This window comes from Miniopterus schreibersii (assembly GCF_964146895.1).
Source record: "Miniopterus schreibersii genome assembly, chromosome: 6".
Classification (NCBI taxonomy): Eukaryota; Metazoa; Chordata; class Mammalia; order Chiroptera; family Miniopteridae; genus Miniopterus; species Miniopterus schreibersii.
The window spans coordinates 85,527,390-85,547,142 of record NC_138107.1 but is presented as its reverse complement, the minus strand read 5'-3'; the positions used below and the strand labels follow the sequence as shown (position 1 = coordinate 85,547,142).

At 45.0% G+C, this 19,753-nt stretch overlaps 1 protein-coding gene across 2 annotated transcripts in view; it reads right to left on the bottom strand.

Annotated features, from left to right (window-relative positions):
- Window positions 1–19,753, bottom strand: part of ARID1B (AT-rich interaction domain 1B) — a 349,992-nt gene that overhangs the window by 95,417 nt on the left and 234,822 nt on the right. For both annotated transcript variants that reach the window (XM_081139612.1, XM_081139613.1), the window contains exon 5: window positions 8,128–8,371. In XM_081139612.1, coding sequence (XP_080995738.1) covers window positions 8,128–8,371 — 244 coding nt within the window. The remainder of the gene's footprint in view (window positions 1–8,127; window positions 8,372–19,753) is intronic.

Genomic DNA, 19,753 nt, shown 5'->3' with positions numbered 1-19,753 from the left:
GCATTTTAGGATTGGTGTCGGCTTTCCGTTTGTCTCATGCCGAAACCAATTCTGCTCTTCATTCGTCAATGACAGCCCATATCACCCTGCTACGGACGAGAAATCAAAGGTGCAAGTGTGTAAATTGAGAATAAGTGATGAAACTGATTAGTAAGAGACTTAACGGCTATAATCAATCAACACATCATCATAATCCTGGCTCCGGGGTTACCAGAAGGCAGGGTAATAACAACACTCCCTGCGAGACGGTTCTGTGCCTTTCACGACTGCTAGTTATTCCCTTTAGAAAGTACAGCACCACCGACCAGGAGTCCGCAAATGAGCACTGGGCACATCTTGACTATAAGCACTATTTATTTCATCACCATTTTCCAAATGATTCTGGAAACTTTTACTTGTGTGCTGAAAAGTGCTCAACAAGCGTTTGTACCCTTCATCCCGACTCCTCCCCCTCAGTGAAGGCAGGACACGCAGCGGCTCAAATCCAACAGCGTTTCGACGGCGGCAGCACCCGGCTGAGTCGAGAGCCACAACGTTCAGTTAAGCACAAGTTTCGAGCGGAGACAGTCTACTCAGCTCAAGAAATGCCAACAAGCAGTGGGCAGGGCGTCTGAAGTGCTTCTCAGTGAACAGTATGAAGAAATAATGGAGAGGCGGGCGTGGACCGCTGGGGCGACCGCGGAAACCCACAGTCGCCCCGTCTTACAGAGCAAGGGCCAGGCCCAGAATACGGCCGGGCTGACACAGGCTTTCCCTACGTTCGTGTGCAGAAGGCCGAAGAAAGGAAATGAAACGAGAGGGAGTGTAAGATGAACTGCATAACTCAGCTGTAACTAAGAGGGGGCGAAACCACTAGGAATGTGCATTGTGAGAAAATCCAAAAGACCTCTGATTTCTGAACCTGGGGGAAGGAGAAGCAGAAAAGGCTTAATTTGAAATTTGTAAAAGTGGAAGAACTGAAGAGATCTCTGCTTTTGAGAAAAGGAAGAAATGCTCACTCCCCAACGGTCAGAATACCTGACATGGGGGCCTCTAAAAGGAAGAGAAGCGCAGAATCCTGGGGCAGCTGCTTCAAATGCGAGGGCCTGGCTGCAGGTCAGCAGTGGGGAACCTGCCCTGCGGAAACAGCAGAACATTCATGACCAGGGTACCAAGTTTCTCTAACCAGGATCCTGGTCTGAATGTCAGGGGGGTTGCTAATGACTAATAACTAAACCACACAGGGCTGTGATTGCCTCTCTAAAAGACACAATATAGTGCTGCTTTTCTAAGTGCTGCTAAGCACCGTTTGGAAAGGATCCACAATTCCTGTTTTCTATAACATACAAATATTTTACTTTGTAAGGGGAGAGAAATACTGGCTGAGGTTCTCTGGTGTGTAGTACTGTTGAACTGATGTTTTCTGGGCTGCCTCGGATTAAAAACATGGATCTATCAATGGCATTTTGTGTCTTAGAATTTTTTCCTGCTCAGCTTGCCAATAAGCAGCATGCGTCTTCCTTACAACAAGCTGTCGCAGGATTTCTACTTTGGGAGAAGCCAAAAAAGAACACTTGATGAATGTTTTAAAGATCACCAGGTATGGTGACTGCAGACTTTCAGATAAAAAATTGTCATTATGTGCAATGCCACTTTAGGCTCTAATAATGTTATCATGGCAGGACACTGGGTCAGAACCACTTACATCTGGAAATAAACTCATAATTTTACCCTGAGTTTTATTAAGCAACAATAAATTAAAAAGTGAAAAATTTACATCTGTTGGATGGGTTAGGCTTGACCCCTAAGAGTTCAAAATATCCAGGGGAACAGATTTTAAGAAGTGAGAGAAGCCCTGGATCACCCCCTCCGGTGTTCATTTTATAGGCACTAATCCTGACAAATTAGACAGGAACCATCATTTCCTCTCTGAAATCCTTCCTGCTCACTCCAACCTATGACTAACTCCTAGCTGCAATTCATTTTTCTCTTTCTCATTATAGCATCTTTCCAGAATCTGCTTGTCTGAATGTCAAATTAAGCATGAAAACTCGTTTTCTGACCAGATATCTTCTTGTTTGTATGTGCAGCTATATCAGCTCCTCCCGAAAACTACTTAGCTCTCAGATGCTGAGGAGAGGGTAGGACTGACTGGGTGGGCACCTACACAGGGCAGCTCTAAATACACCACGAGGCTGCCCCAAGAGTTATTTTCCATATTCCATCTACTGGGTGCCACCCTTTTTGGAATTCACCCTTTAGTGTCTAAGATTTCCCTGAGGGGTGCAACCGCATTATGGCTGGTTGGTGTGCTGGCCCACCATCCAGACACTGACATGAGAAAGCTGCGGAGAACCAGGCTTAGGACAGAGTAACCGGGGCTTCGTGAGGGGAGGACCGTCTCTGGGAAAGCCATTTCTGCGGCTCTTCAAACCTGTGACCCTGTCCAAAGGACTGCAACTTAAGTTACTCGCCAGGCATGATTCTGCATAAGTGAGGGGCCCGGAGCTGCGACGGTGGGAGGCCCTGGGAAACAGTTCCGTGGGGACGCAGCTGTGCAGCAGTGCTCGTGGGGGCCACGCTGCAGCTGACCAGGCAGGGACGCAGAGGAAGGCTTCTGGAGGAGGGGGCATGAACAGAAAAAGATCAGCCCCTGATGGATTCCTGCAAAGGCCTCTCCCCTTAGTCTCTCAGCTCCTAGGCTGCCCCAACCCGCAGCCCGTCTGGGGAGGGGTGGGGCGGGACGGGAGACACCGCAAACAGCAGGGCACACAAAGCTTGAAAAAGAATGGCCAGTGAGCCAAAGGTTTCCGCCACGACACCGATGTGAGTTCCTGGCCCTGCGCCTTTGGTCCTCATTTATTATAATTAAAAGTCCCGCTATCAGGTGAGCGTGACGACTGCACCTAAAGCTGGACTTGGTACAGATGCCAAACGCTGAAATGAAGACGGGGGAAACCTGTGCAGGAACTGACAGTCCCTATCCTTAGGCCTGAAGAACAAACAGGTGAACTATCCTCAGCAGTGTGAACACTGGAAGGTTTTATAAACGAAATGTTTACCAGGCTATGAACAGTTAACACCTGCCTGCCCATCACCAACCCTCACTGTATGCTCACCCTTCTTAATATTTAAACACTGGGGCTGCTCACAGCACACGGAAGAAAAAGCTGACAAAAGCCTTTGGCCAATAAAATAAAATAAAACAGTTTGGCTTATTTACATTTTTGCTTTGTTAGTAAACTGGAATGAATGGTGACTCTGGAGGCGAGACCAGTGGAATTAACAGGCACTACATCTTCTGATGTGGTGCTGCGCCGGCTTCCACAGTGTGTGGGGACGATCAGGCCCGAGGAGGCCCCCACTAGACAGGGAAGACCCAAGAGTTTATTCTCCTTAACCAAAGAAGAGCACTCTAGGATGTAATCCTGGAAGCAGCTAAAGTATAGTGTGGCAGGATAATTTACTAGAAGGAAAAAAAGGTTTAACAGCACACATTTCAGGATCAACTACATGGACATTAGGTTTGCTTGATTAAAATTTGTTTGTATCTACGTGCACATTACCCATTAAAAAGAGAGAGACATTTCATTTCTTTCTCTCAATATAAATACATTGATGTAAAGGAGGTAGAAATGAATACAAGTGAAAAGAAGAAAACTGATAATGGCACTGGGGGGAGGGGGGGCAGGGATGTGTGAGGTGTACACTTCTATTCTCAAATGTGAGGTTAGGTTGAACACCCAGGGCTGAGTTCCTTACCTTCTAACTACAGAGAAGTGCAAAGCTGGAGCCCAGCAGTGTGCAAACAAAAGGAGGGAATCCATGTGGCTGCTCACCACAGAAAACCTCCATCCTGCTTTGCAAAGAAGGCAGGAAGGAAAAGCCCGCTGAGGAGGGACGTGCCAGGGCGACCTGTGCCAGTGTGTCTCAGCAGTTGCTCCCGGCACTCGCAGTGTTTGTGAGGCGGCATGATAGGAGACAGATTTGCAGTGGGTGGAGGAAGGGTTTAACAGGCGAGGAACAGATTCAGCCATTTGGGATGCTTTCCTGGGCTTTGTTTATCTAGCTCTGCGCTATTTCATTAGCTGTCAATTTAATTCACCAGGGCAGAGATGGAGGAAAATGACTGCTCTTTTTCAACAAACCCTGGGAAAGCGACACCAGGAAGAACCCCCACAACATTCTGGCTTTGCCTCACCCCAGCTATCAGCTACACGACAGCTGTGCGTTCTAACAATGACTGGATGGAGAGACAGTGACTGAAAGGGCCAACCTGTGACACAGGGAGAGGCGGCAGCAAGATTCGCTGGGAGGTAACAGGAGAGAAGTGAGGTCAGAAAACACAAGTTAGTCCTGGGAACGTGAGGAAGGAAGGGGGAGAAAAGAAAGCAAAGGTTACATACAGAAAAATAAAGGGAAATTCCGAACAGATGTTCCCAAAGCAGCAGTTTGCTATCTTGCCCTGGATGGGAAGCCACACAATCGTGCCCTGACATTTTTATTTCACTGGTACAGACTCAGAAGCAAGTGGAATAAACTAAATTATCTCAGGGTGGAATGTACACATTAACAAAATTTAAACATCAGGATCACAGATGAAAAAAGGAGGTGAGATTACTAACCTGGCCTATTTATTGTCTAAGGAAAGGTGTCTTTGCATCTAGGTAAATGGGAAAACTAAAAAATCAACTCTTTATGATCATTTCTAGAGTGTGGTTTTATTACCTATGACCAAATTCACGCAAATACATTAAAAAGAAGAAAGAAAGGAAAGGAGGGCCTACAGGCTACGCAAAGGAAACAGAAGGCCAAAGCTTGACTTCAACAAAACCTGCATAACTTTAACAAATCCCCTTAAAATAACACCTTATTATTATTATTTTAAAAATATATCTTTATTGATTTCAGAGAGAGGAAGGGAGAGGGAGAGAGAGAGAAACATCAATGATGAGAGTCACTGATTGGCTGCCTCCTGCACGCCCCCTACTGGGGATCGAGCCCACAGCCCGGGCATGTGCCCTGATGGAATTGAACCCCGATCTCCTGGATCATAGGTTGATGCTCAACTGCTGAGTCACGCCTGGCTTGGTAAAATTATAAAATTTTTGGTGAGTATCTAGCAGAAACCATTCTGATGAAGATGTATGAATGGGTTTAGCTGTAGGAACAGAGTAGAGAAATGGGTAGTATTGGAACTAAGACCATGGACGACGACACCCAAGAAGAGAGGTCCGGGGCTGGGTGCTGACAGCTCTGGGGCTCCTCTGTACGGTTTAAACAAGGGCCCTTTCCCCCAGGAAAGCAGCCTGAATTCCACTCTACCCCTCGGGCCCATGTCCTGTCCAGTGAGCACCCAGCTTATTGCATATGGTGGCCCTAGTTGGGGCCACTGAGAGGTGGAATTGATCTTAGCTGGCTGATGTCTCAACACAGGCAAAAAGTCTGAGAAACAACCCAGGATTTTAAACTGCATTTATTATTAAATTTTACGCTAGACTGCCTGCCTATCACATCACATGAATCAATTTGCCCAAGATGTGGGTGAAGCAAAGATTAAGATTCTTGTCTTCCCCTGGTCTTCTGGTCTCCTCTTACCTTCTCAAAACTAAACCCCAAAAAGAGCAAACACTGACCTATCTTTTTTTCCAAGTTAGAAGAAAAACAGATTCAACCCTGTGAAGATATATTATGATTTTATGGCTAGTTCTAGCGGTCCTACTAAATAGCCTCATTAAACACGGCAACTCATCACTGGAAACTGTATATACAGGAGCCCCCTTATCCACGGCTTTGTTTTCTGTGGGTTTTATTTACCCGTGGTCAACCGTGGTTCGAAATAATGAAAGCTCCATAAACAAACAATTGACAAATTTTAAGTTGTGCGCCATTCTGAGTAGCCTGTTGAAATTGCCCTCTATCCCACTTTGTTCCTCCCCAGATGTGAGTCATCCCTTCGTGCACTGTCTACATGCTGCAGACCAGAGACGGGGAACATCTGGCTGGCAGGCCATATACAGCCCGCGAAATCATCTGGTCTGGCCCTGCCAAAGCAACTGCAGGAGGCACTCAAATTCAGTAAGTTCAATTAAATGTTTGACAAAATATAGCAGGCTAATTTTTAAGTTGATAATTTTGTATGGCCCATGAATATCCAAATGGCCCTTGGCAGAAAAAAGGTTCCCCATCCCCGATTTAGGTATTAGGAAAAGTCCTGTTGATCCAACTCAAAAAGGAGGAGGGAGTTTTCCTTTGAGAAATACAGCGTTTTACATACAACTTTCCAATGTTTAGGCAGATGATGCCTCAGAAACCTCTCAATGCCCAAAACTGCCTGCGGCGTTCTGAAACAGAGCAGTCACGGCTTTAAAAATGTCAACAGCAAGTAAGTCCAGGTTTTATTACAATTACCATGAGGACAAATATTATTTCTGAAAGAAAGGTAACATCAAAATGCCTTAATCAAAATGTGTTAAAATTATGGCTCTATCCAAAATATGGATGATTCTTAGAAACATAATATTTAGTCAAAACAGCAACTGCAGAAGCCCATGTGTAGCATGGTATGAACCAGATGCCCTTACTTGCCCAGAACCTCTCCCTGGTTTATACCTGTTGTCCTACTGCAATTACCAACAGCAGCCCTTACATGCTCAGGAGTGTCTCAGCTTAGATGGTAAGTTACAGTGTCATTCTAAATACATACAATTCTATAAAGCTCAAAACTAAAGAGAACTAACGATATGTACTCTATAAAAGTTTGTAATAAAATTCTTTAAAATCCTCCCAAACCAAAAAGAAGGAATGAAAACTATTTGGAGAACATCTGAGGCACAGGAGATGCGCAGGGCTGCAGAAAATGCCGGGCACGCAGGTAGATGCCCCACCACGGTGACACTGCACTTCTGAACCTGGACGGTGGGCTCCTGAGCACTCATCTGACAGTCACGTTTCACAACCAGCACGTTACATATGTGCATATGTAAGTTCATCCTATGTAAAACATCCCATAATAAAGGTTAAAAAAAAAGGTGTAGCCCTGGCCGGTGGCTCACTGGTTGGAGCATCGTCCTGTCCACCAAAAGGTGGAGGGTTCGATTCCCAGTCCGGGCGCACACCCAGGTTACAGGTCCTGCCCTGGTGGGGCATACGGGAAGCAGCTGATTGATGTCTCTCTCTCCCCCTCCCTTTCTCTCTCTCTCAAATCAGTAAAATACACCCTCAGGTGAGGATTAAAAAAATAATAATAAAATAAAAGTAAAACATGTAAAATGGTGAAAAAAAAAGGGGGGGGAACTACCATCCATGCTTTCGAGATAACAAACTATCAACAAATTTATCGGCAATCCAATATAACTTCTGATAGGTTAGTAGGAGTGCTTTCCGGCAGCTGCCTATGTTTTGTTAGCAAAATTTAACCAGGAAAAAATGACATCTAGTCGGCTGGTCAAGGAGAGCCTGCTGCTTATGGGCCTGCGGGAATGAAGGTCAGCCTGAGAAACACCGACAGGGATGAGGCAAATGACAGACAAACAAACAGAGAAACACGCCGCAGCACCCAACACAGGAGGCAGGAGACACGGGGGCAGTGTGACCACTGAGACAGCCCAGCCAAGAGTTCCCTGCTTCTTACATCAGCATCAGAAGGTAATGTTTCTATCAGGAATGAGGTGCTGAGTTGTGCTGCAAATTAAGATACTGATAAGTACAGATAGTAAATGTACTTTAGAAAATAACTGCCATGGTATAAATTCATAGAACCCTAAAAACTAAGGCCAATACTCATCAGCAATCTCACCTTAGTGGCACTTCTCAGCAGAGATCTTATTTAACGAATCAGTACAAAACATACGCTAAGAGAAAATACTCAACTTTCTGGTGTAAGTTTAGGTAAATGTGCAAAAGGAAGATTTCAGAGTGATTGGTGACTTGATTAATGGGGCATCTGCATTCATTAGTTGAGTATCTTTAGGAACTGGGACTCTTGCATGCTTTGGTGATAATTCATAGTTATGCTCCTAATACATGGTCCCATCACCAGATTTTTAAATAGCAAAAAAAAAGATAATGCAATGTATATTGCTATTGATGAACACTAGTTCTGAATTTACTTTGAAGTAAAATAATAATTACTTAGAAAGTGAATACCTGGAATACTTGCAGGAGAAATTGGGCCTGATCGTGACTGGTTGCTTCCTACAGGAGAGCCAACGGGAGAAGGTGATGGGCCCCCCGGGATGCTGGAGAGATGAGGGGATGCGTGAGGAGAGAAAGGTGACTGGGCCGGGTTGCTCTGATCCCCTTGGCTGCTTGTGGACCCGGAGGCACTGACTGCAGAGCTCAAGGTTGCTTCTGTTCCCGTGGGGAGGTCATCAATGGAGCCAGACAGGTCCTGCGAAAGAAAGGAGAAACAGCATGTGTTTATAGAGGACCACACATATTTGGACCAATACCCGATCAAAACCATTTGAAAATCATAACATCCCCTTCAGCAGTAAGTTTTTCTAGATAACACTAAAAATCCAGGGCATGGACTCTTGTTACTAGAAAGTTTTAATGAGGGCTCTCGTAAGTTGATCCCTATGATCTGATCTAAGAAGTAAACAAAGTTGTCTCCATGAAACCATCGCACAGCTTTGCTTTAAGCTGTCAGCCCCTAGTCCAACAACCCATTCGAAGAGCCACAGGTAACAGCAGTAGGCGACGACTTGCCATCTGAATGGAATACCTGACTCTTAAATGACCATGTCCCTGACTGAAAACTATAGGCTCTGGATCCTCTTTAGAAGTCAACAGTGGAGGATGGTTTGAATTTTCAAATGTAATAGCAGTCAAAATTTTAACCAATCCTTGTGAAAAATTACCAAATTTTAAGTAAAGGCATCAATGACATTATAACAAATTAGTGATATGTGCATTTTTATACGATACTGTGAAAATAAATCCCTCTGGAATTATGCTGGTAGAAATAATTCCTAATGGTATGCCTTCAATAACAATTTTAAGCTAAACACAATTTTTAATGCCATCTAATTTTTTCACAACATCCTCTAAAGCAGTTATTAAAATTCCCATTTTACAGATACAGAAACTAAAGCTTGGAGAGTTAGTTACTGTTGCAGGTCACACTACTGAGGACAGATGGCATCTGCTGAAGACGATGGAGGGAGGCTGAGGGAGGAGGAAGGAGGAAAGTCCCCACACTCATCAGGAGTGGAGGCAGGGGCCTCCGCGGCGCCACCAGCAGCTCAGCAAGGCAGGGCGGGCCTGCGCGATGAGTGGCCTTCGTGTCACCGAGTCGGCAGCCCCGTGGAGGCCGAGAGTCAGTCAGTGTGAAAGAGGTTGGCCTTGATAACCTAGGACTAAATACTGCAGCATGGAGTCAGAAATACCACGGTCTACAAAGCAGCCTCCACGGCCGCGGCCTCTTCCTTAGGGGAATGAGGTGATTCGGGCCCAGCTTACTGCACGTGACGCGGCGTTCGGGGGCCCAGTGTACAGGTGACCCAGTGTATGGCAGGAACTGTTCGAGCCCCCCCAAGATGGGGCTGATCCAACACCCACATCCACCTGGGAAAGCACTGGGTGGGAGCCAGAGAGAGCTGTACGCTCTCTGAAGGCATCAAAATAGCCCAGGGAGCCCCGCGGAGGGTGGGTGGTGGGCCCCTCGCAGGATATGCTCCAATATCTAACAAACGTGTATCACCAAGAAACAGGCTCAATCAGAGAAAAATCATTTGGGGGGAATATGCTTCCTTAGAGAGAAAACACTGGCTGATAACTACATATAAAACCATTCTCTCCTATTATACTACATATAGAATTAAACATAGAAAAGACTTAATTAAAAAAATCATCAGATTCAATTTTTCAAGAAATCATTACTTGAAGTTAAATAATTTTATGCAAATCTTTTTTCATAAAAAAACAAATTGTTACTTTGAAATTTTTAAAACTCTCTGCACGCACTATAAATGCCTTCCTTGTCTTCCCTTAAAACTCCACGTTATGGCTGAAGAAGTGACTCAGGTGGGTGTTGAGAGCGTCATTCAAGCCACAAAGGCATGGAAAGCATTTCTGCCATTCAACAAGCCGATTGAGGAAACACCGAGAGAAACATAGAAAAGGTGCTTTCCTGGTGTTCATGTGTCGCCAGGATTTCAGTGCTGACTCCACTCAGTGCAACAGAGGAGCAGTGAAAAGACATAATTTCTATATTACTGTTACTCACACGCGTAACTTTTATACGTAGATTATAGAGAACTGTTCCCGCCCTGCAGGCACTTAGGGTATCCATACGTATAGCTATTTTACAACACGTTACTAACGAAGTTCAGCAGTGGTTTAAACATCCAGCCTAGTTAACAAAGGAGCTCTGTAACTAATGCTCCTCGGGAGGACAATTGAGTCAGCAGGGCACCGGCTCCATTCTTTTATAAGTACCGTCAGATCTATGGTGCCTGGAAGAACAGAGACCTCGCTGCATCTCATTCTAACCAAGGCACCTTCAAGCTACGCTGCTTCCATTTATCTTGCTGGAAAGCTGGCAGGTACGGTAATTGCAGGGAGGACTCTTTTAAGGGGCTGGAGCCCCCCAGCTTTCCTTACATCCTTCCTCTTCAGTGACGGAGTGATGGGGGAGGCAAAGACTCCATGGGCTCACACACAGTAAATTCAGTCTTTTACCATGACAATTTGATTTGGCAAAATCTTGCTAATAAGTTAGGTTTTCAATATCTGAAATCATTCAGAATACAAAATCCTTTCCAGCACACCAAAAATAATATATAACTCCTACTACTAATGGTACATTTATTTTTAGAAAAAAATCCATGCCTTAAAAAAAGGTTTTACTCTAAAATTTATTTTAAATCAAAGTTTTCTGCAAAGTCTTTTCTCTGTAACCATCATCCCTCCACCCTCTGCCCATGTAAAATTTTCATTCTAACCCAAGTGACAAGAGATTTCACTGGGCTTAGAATGAAATGTCACTGGGAGTAATAACAATCCTATCAGACTCTGACAAAAGAAACTTATGAATTAACACGGAGCACAGATATACATGTCTCTGATTCAATACAGTGGGGCAGGGTGGGGGAGGGCAGGGACACAGGAAGGTGTATGGAGTACGCCCCAAGAAGGAGCACAGGAAGAATTTTTAGAGATCTACCTATATATAAAATAGACATACGACATTCGGTCTAGATATTCTCGCATATCTACATATTGTCTATGATCCTCCCTTAAAATTTTACATGAATACATTATTGACTTACTACCTCAAAGACACCTTTGGTTTTGATAGTATTCAATTTATCTAATAAGTTAGCTTATTAAAGCATAAAATCAGTCACCGCTGGGGATGTCTTACTGTCCTAAAGAACTGGGAATAAGTTAGAAAATTTTACTCCCTTGCTTAATAAGTGGGTTTTTAAAAAAGCAAATCAACTTCAAAATATGCTGAGCTGTGGTACAGTCACTGGAAGAACGGCGAAGCCTCGCACACACCTGGGCATCTGCTCAGGGGTGTCCCGAGAGCACGAGGGTAAACACTGAATTAGAAACAGAGACACTGCAGCCAATGAGGCCAGTTCAGGTCTCCTGTTTAAGGGTTTTAATAGGATACAGTTAATGATTTCTCTTGTGACTTCCCACGGGTTTGAAGCACAGTTCAGTGGTCTTTAGAAAAGTCTCCCGGTCGTCTTCAGAAGCAGAAATAGCATCTCTTCTTCTCAGAATACTAAGTATGAAATTCAGGCGTGGAGTTTTCTTTTTCTCTCTCCAAGTAGGCCCCAACTTTCTGACAGGCAATGACCTGTTGTGCCAGGTTTGGCACTAAAGAGAGGATAGATCTGACTGGTCACTGATGAATATCACTGGATTTATAAGCTTTACAGTAAAGTACAGCTGTGAACACTATACTAGTAAGCCAGCACATGTAAATATTTCTAAATATTTACCACAGATGCTGAAAACTAATGACTTTGCTATTAAAATTTAGCAATGAATTCTCAGCCCTCTGTTTCCAATTACCATCACAGAGGCCAAACATCCAGTAAATATATCTTTATTGACTTCAGAGAGAAGAGGGGAGGGGGGGAGGGGGAGGGGGAGGGGGAGGGGGAGGGAGAGGGAGAGGGAGAGGGAGTCATTGATCAGCTGCCTCCTGCACGCCCCCAACTGGGGACTGAGCCTGCAACCCGGGTATGTGCCCTGACTGGGAATCAAACCTCGATCTCCTGGATCCTAGGTCAATGCTCAACCACTGAGCCACACCCCGGCCAGGCGAGATAGATAGTTCTTTAGAAACATACTGTAAAGTCACTTCATACCTTTCAACCTTACTTTATATAAACTATGACTTGCACATGTGATACATCTTGAAATTTATATTAGAATTGAGCCAATAATTTGACTGACATGTACACACAAAAGGAAAAAACCCTCACAGTAACTGTTTTAATTTCCATGATGTTTACAGGCATCTTTTCAGCATAAACCTATGTGTAATAGCGTATTTCAAGACACCCCAAAAGTGCCTGCTGCTTTCATTTGTCTAGACAGCAAATGACTTAAAAGCGTATAGTTCCTGTCTAAATGAATTTTAAAAACGCAAAGGCACAGAAACACAGAAATCTATGAAGAAAACCTTCTGAAGTACTAACTTTTAGGTCTTCAAACATCTTTCCAAGATGCTTTACATATCTTACTTTCTATTTAAATATGTACAAATAACAAATATTTATCTTGTTACTACATGTGACATCATTACATGTGACAATATATGCAAGGCACAGCCTTAAGACGTATGAGGTCAACTGGAAAATAACGTTTGATATTAATTTAAAAATAGTCATAAGCTTCACAAATGACAATCTCATATCCAAAGCCAGGGATAACACAAGGAAAATCAATGAGTCAAATATTATTTTAAGAGAGGTAGCCAAAACCACTGTTCTGGAAAACGGCCTTCACCTGACTCACTCGCATTCTTTCTCAAGCAAATATTCTGTTATGGGCACCTCATTTTAAGAGGACATTTATAGGATAGTCAGCTAAACTAATACTGTACAAAAGCAGGATTCAGAGTCAAGCATACTCTCACAAGCAAAAATTGTTATAATGATTATATTTCCTTTTATTTTTAATAATCAGCACCTAAAATAAAAGCTAGCCTCAAAGGTCCTTGGGTTAAATCTCCTAATGGAAAACGTGCTGCCATTCTAAATTTAGAATTGGTAAACAATATGAGTATGAAATATGCATCGTGTAAGGGAATGTTTTTCCATTGCACAGGCCTCGGGGGATTCTAAATTATTCTGTTTTTGAACTCTGCCCAGGGGGACGCTCCGCTCTTCCACTACTAACAGTCTTGATGGGTTATGTAGGCTGGGAGGAACCACACACAGGCCCTTAACACAGTATGGGCAGAAGTGAACTTAAACATAATTTGCTAAGGACATTTATTTATAGTTTTCTTTTGGTTGTATGGAATTTGGGATTAATGTGCATTTGGACATAACACACCCTTCTGGTTACACTCTTAGGACCGCCTCGCAAGTGAGGACGACAAGCGGGATCAGGACACTTTTTAGCAACAACTGTGCTGCCACTGCTTTAAGCACCTTCCTTCTAAATAGCAGAGACAGGGTGCAGTTTCCTACACGAGGACGCTGCGGCATCTTGTTAGCTCTAGCTCACTGCTCCTACTGGCCACAATGTGTTACTGTTTTCATCCTCCAACGTAGTCACGACCCTTCCTGACCACAAGTCAAGGTCCAAGTCAGTGCTGGAAAACTAGAAAAGCCTCATGTGCGAATAACTGCTGGCCCTTTATTATTCCAGGAGCAATGGCAGTTTAAAGAAAACAGACAAGTTACAGTCTGCTGGTGAAATTAAAGCTGCATGGGGTGGGGTGGGGACAGACATTTGTACTGAGGGTCACCCTTAGGCAGGCGACGCCCTATCGGAGGTTTGCAGGTGGAGCTGTGGGATGGGTGCGTGGGTAGGAGGGGGTGGGAAAAAGGCGGAGGGCAGTTTTTACATTGAGGTTGGCCTATAATACGTGACGTTGTACACTCAACATCCTCTCGCCGAGTCTCAGTGAGGAGACACAGACAGTGAAAGCAGACCTGCTGTGCGGGAGGAGCGAGCTGGTAAGCATCTCCGCCAGCCACACTGGCCCAGGGGCTGCTGACAGGCCCGACTGGGGGCGCAGATGTGCCCTTTGGGGGAGTGGTCAGGAGAGGAGCAGAGAGAACGTGGGAAGGCAGAACCACGGCGGGCAGGCCACTCGGAACGCGGAGCGAGGGCGCAAAGAGGCCTCCTGAGGGCAGCTGGGGCGATCTCAATGCCGAGGCCAAGGAACATGGGCTTATGTTTTTAGGAACTAGGAAGCCAACAGAAGTCTAAAAGGCAAGTCTTAATATTACCAGAGAAGGAAAAAAATGCAGTGGGCGCGAAATCAGAAATGTTAAAAATTTAAAAGAAAAAAACTAACATGTTTTCAAGTGTCTGTGAACAAAGAATGCTTTAAACACAATTAAAATTATAGGTACCAGTTAAAAACAAATTTGTAAAATAATTTTTAAAATCTATGTATTTTTAGCATTATGTAAAATTTAACAAATGAACAATGACAATGAAAAGTGCTAAGTAACTAGAGGCCAGGTTAAATAGCAACGTGCTTTTAGACGGCAGTAATTTCCTGTGTCTATGTGTTCCTACTACGCATTTCAGGTACAGCAAGAATCAATGGGTAAAATGAGGAAAGATATATATCTTACCCTTAAAATAGCACAAGGATGTCTAAACCCTAATTATGAGTAAATTTCCCTTTAACTAGCTATTCCACTCCAAGACCCCTGGTGATGACTCTGAGACGCGCAGTTACACAGGGGAACCAGCGAGCGACTCCCTGAAGGCGGGACAGAGTTCACCAGGCGGCGCTTTGAAACATCAACAGCAGCTGGGAAACGATGCCCACGGATGGCCCAGGCGCCGCGAACGGAAACTGACAAACCAGAGGGACCTGTAGGGATGTAAGGCTGCGCGGCCGTCTGCTGACACCAGGTTTTACTGCTGAAAGCGTATCATAAATCCTCAAAACAGAGAAGCAATCAACACCGCCTTTTGCATCCCTCATGGTAAAAACACTACTGTTCACCTTCGGAATACAAAGCTTACCACGTAGCAATTCTGGAAATAAAACTTAAAAATAAAAAAGCACGAACCCTCAGGAGACATTTATTTCTTCAGTACAGAGCAATGAAATACTTGAAAATAGTAAGACCAACAGAAACTGCAAATAAATTACCAACCTAAAAAAAATAAAAAGAGAGAAAACCATACAACTCACAACCTGTACTGAGTCTACATGGAATAAAGAGAAGTTTTATTTGTAGAACATAACCTGGTTATTTTGACATTTTCCTCAGTCACATGAACCATATAAACGTACATACTTGTTCTACGTCTTTCACAGGACTTTTAAAAACTCATTCTTAAATGACTTTAGACCGCCAGGAGTGGCAGACGGTCCCTTCGCCCGGCCTCCCTACATGGCGACATTTTACACCTCCCTCCCTTCCTTCCACATTACTTAGAATTCTCCTGTGAAGGAAAAGCTGTCCTGTGTCCATTCACATGATCACGACAATTATTTCTCTTACGTATGTTTTTTTGCAACTTAAGTTCCTTTATGAGATGATGAGGTGATGCTCTTAACACTAAATGACAGTGATCCTCCCAACTGAGATATGATTATAAAATACTGGGGAGAGAGAGCCGTGCTTCAGGCTCCCGCAGGCCCAGCTGGTGGAAATGCAGGTTAGCAGAGCCACTTCCAACCGTCGCCTGCAGGCACCGCAGAGAGCTGAGGATGGTCCATCTCTGCCCGAAAGGCCGCCCCTCGTTTACACCCGGCACATGAACGAAGGAGACACACACACAGCAGCTGTTTCAGTGCTGTAACAGCAAAACACTGGAGAGAATCTAATTTTTCAGCAAAATAAAATATCTAGAGATGTATTCAGAAAGTGGGATACTATACAGCAGTGAAATGGAACGAGCTAGAACTAAAAACATAAAAAGGAATCTCATAAACAATGTTGAGAGAAACCCCCCCCCCCCCCCGGCCACATGTAACTAATGCAGGAAAGGAGGCGGACACGCGGGTGGACACGCAGGCGGACACGCAGGGGGACACGCGGGTGCGCTCGGGCCCCAGCCGGCGGAGGCCGAGGCCGGGCGGGGGCGCCGTGTCCCGGGCCCGCCGAGGCCCCCAGGCTCCCGGCACCACGGCCGCCGCGGGCCCACGCGCCGCTCAGTGCCCGCAGCCCGCCCGCGGCCCTCCGGGCGCTGCTCCCCGACACGCCACCAGGACGGCCCCAGGTTCCTCCCTGCGCCGCCCGCGCCCACGCCCACGCCCGCGCCCACGCCCACGCCGCGGGAGTGCACCACGGGCCGGGCCCCTGCGCCAGCGCGAACTCGGGGAGACGGACGCTGCCCCAGCTTTGCCACCGAACAGGCGTGGGAGGCACCCCACCTCCCGCGCGTCTCCTTCCGTCCGTAAAGGGGAGGGCGCTGCGGGGCTCACGGGGGAGCCACACGGACGGGCCCCGGGGCCCTCGGGGGCCAGGCCTCGCCGTCAGCCGGGGCTCCGCGTGAGGCCCCACACGCAGGCTGTCCGAGTCCCGGTCCGCTGCGGACAGAGGCTCCGCGGCGTTTCCACCCACCCACGGGCGAGCGCCCCGCTCCCGTCGGGGAGACGCCCACGCCGCGCCGTTAGGAACCGCAGAGGCCCGGGCGCCGCAGGAGAACGCGGGGGCCGGGCCCCGCTCGGCTGCAGGGGGACGTCCCTGCACTCTGGCCGCCGCCGCCGTCGCGGATAAAGCAAGCGACAAGGACACCGTGGAGATCACTTCCACACAGGACGGGACTGCGTCCCGGTGCTGCCACGTATTAGGCACCGGCTTCCGATCGCTCCTGTTTTAAAGAACAAGTTAGAAATGCGACGGAACAGCAGTGAAGTAAGGACTAAGGCCGCATAACTCAAATCCAGTTTCCCCCTTAAATGAACATCCCTTTGTAACACTGCCCCAAACCCCACAGACAAGGGTTATTTCGCTTCAGTATTTAGAGATTTGAAGATAGTGTAACATTATCTTGTGAAAAACAGGAAGAAATAGTATAATGGGTTCAACGTACTAAAAGCTGAAATTTTTATATTTTCATAGAAATCATTTTTAAGAATTCTAAATTCTTTAGGAAAAAAGTGTAGAGAATCCAGAAATTTTTTACATGACTAGCCTGACTAGATTACAAATGGGAATGTTTTTTATTTTATATTTTTAATGAAATTCAGCACATTCAATACTCCCCCCACTCCCCGGCATCAAACTTAAAAAGGTGCACTTTTCTTAATTTCGTTTATGATTCAGACAACTTAGAAGTTTCCCAATGAGTTGCTTTTCGTCTTTGTACAGGGCAGGTGGTCACCTAACACCTGAAGTGCTAGCACTGCAGCGAAATTTTACGTAATAATTTTTCCTAAGAGCATGTAACCATTTTATAACATACTACTTCAAACACTACTTCTCAAAAAGAGGTGGTCATAGACCTATCCAGGGTTTCAGACAGAAATGGTCAATACCGATGACAACGACAGTGGGATCAGTAAGGGCCTGACTCGGGCACTGACGTCCAGCATGCTTTACATGCAAGCACACTGCCTCTCAGCAGAGCCATCTGTGTGCCACGCAAGGGTGTCGCTGTACCTCACACTGGCAAGTGACTACCCAGGTGCCTAGAGCATGTTCCGGGCCCACAAGAAGAACAGTTTTCTCTGCCAATCACTGTGGTCCATACAAGCAGTACCAAAGACAACCAAAGCAAAGTGTAGGGTTCCACACGGTGGAAGGGCAAAATTCACACTTCTTGTGCCTTCTGAAACCTTTGAACCGGGGAGAGATGTAAGTAAACTGACTTGCAAGCACATCCCATTATTTAATCCCTCTTTATCCCAAAGAGTCTCAGAAGAGATAGAAGTCACATGCCTACCAACACTTTAGACAGAACCCAATGCGGACTGTTACTCTGCCGCTGTGCAGCACCGACGCAACAGGACAGTCGGCACCACGGCCCACCACCGCTCTCGGCTTAGGCAGGCGCCCACGCTGAGCAATTCCACATGGAATACTGTGCTCCAGGGGCTCCTTCTAAGAGCTCATAGTCAAGATTATTGATTTTCTTTTATGTCCAAAGAAAATTACAATTTTTAACGTAATTCTCTTTGTAAATGGATGCTTCTAAGTTTCCTGTTTCATTGGATATGGTAGAAGGAAGCAAACAAGAGTACACAGGGACTTAAGAGTATCGAAATGGAGTTGAAATAATATCCAGAGTATTACAGAATTATAACCTCAGGTGCAGTCACTCTACTGCACTCCCTTTAGCCCTGAGATCGAGGAACCCATGAGATCATTTAGGAGCCACGCTAGTCCATCAGGTTGAACAATGTGGTATGACTGTCCATGATTTGTCCGCTATTGAATATACCTGTCTCTCCCTGCCTTTCTGTATTCTGTCCGTTTCGGAATTTTGCAATACTGCTTAGCAGTAGATAAGACACTGTATTAAGGAAAAATGAATTCTGGCTCTAGGAATAAAAGCAATATATTTTTTAAAAGCAAGTATATAAAGATTGGTGAAAACTATTTACGAATTAAATAAAAGAGGAGTGAAGGAAAATGTAAAACTACAACAAGCACAGCAATCTGTTATGGGCTGAATGCGTGCCAATTTGTGGGCCTCGGGGCTCGGTAGGATTTCTCTGTACAGTGCCAAACTCCAACAATATTGTTATGGTTAGAAAGGAATTTCTCACAGGAGCTAACAAAGGCAGAAGGTCATAAATAAACCCAGCAGGATTGCCTTGTCAGTTCTCATTATTAGCGCTGCAGGCACTTGCTTTTCTATGGGCTCCTTACAGGTTCATTTAAGTGTAAGAGTTCCTCCTTGAAAATTCACATTCTCATAAATAAAATGGTTCTTAATCTGGCAAAGAAAAATACTGAAGTAAGAAATAAGTAAGCAAGTACATAAATATATAAAGGACAGAAGCATGGCAAACAGCAGGGCTTAGCCTGACATCTCTGAGAACTGGTACCTCAATTCCTGGCCTTGGTGCCCCAGCAATGACCACAGAACGCTCTGCCTTGTCACCGCAGCCCCATATGCAGACTTGTATCTGGGTAGGAAATGGAGCTGAGCCCCTAAACTGATGTTGACATGTGTTATAAACTGAGGAAACACAGCTGTGTGGTCATTACTGAAATTACGAAGTGGCATTCAGTGTTAACTTATTTTACTGAAGATTTTTAACTAGTAAACAAAAAGAGATGTACAAGCCTATTAATAATGATAGGAGGAGATGTTGATTTTTAGCAAGGAAAAAATAGGAATATATTATTGGGTCTTCATAGATGGACATTACCTTTTGCATCTCCTATCAATGCCTCTTACAGAAAAGAAGATTTAGTTTTATAATATACTAAAAAAGATGCAAATCTCAATTCTGTCTCAATTTCATGTCCTTGTATTCTAAGAAGAGCAGAGAATATTAAACATCCACTTACTCAAACTCAGATATTAATTACGAAGAGAAAAGATCCGATAAACTTGATTTCATTTACTACTAATTCAAAACTAAAATGTTCTTTTCTTTTTTTAAATCCTAACCGAGGATATTTTTTCCATTGCTTTTCAGAGAGAC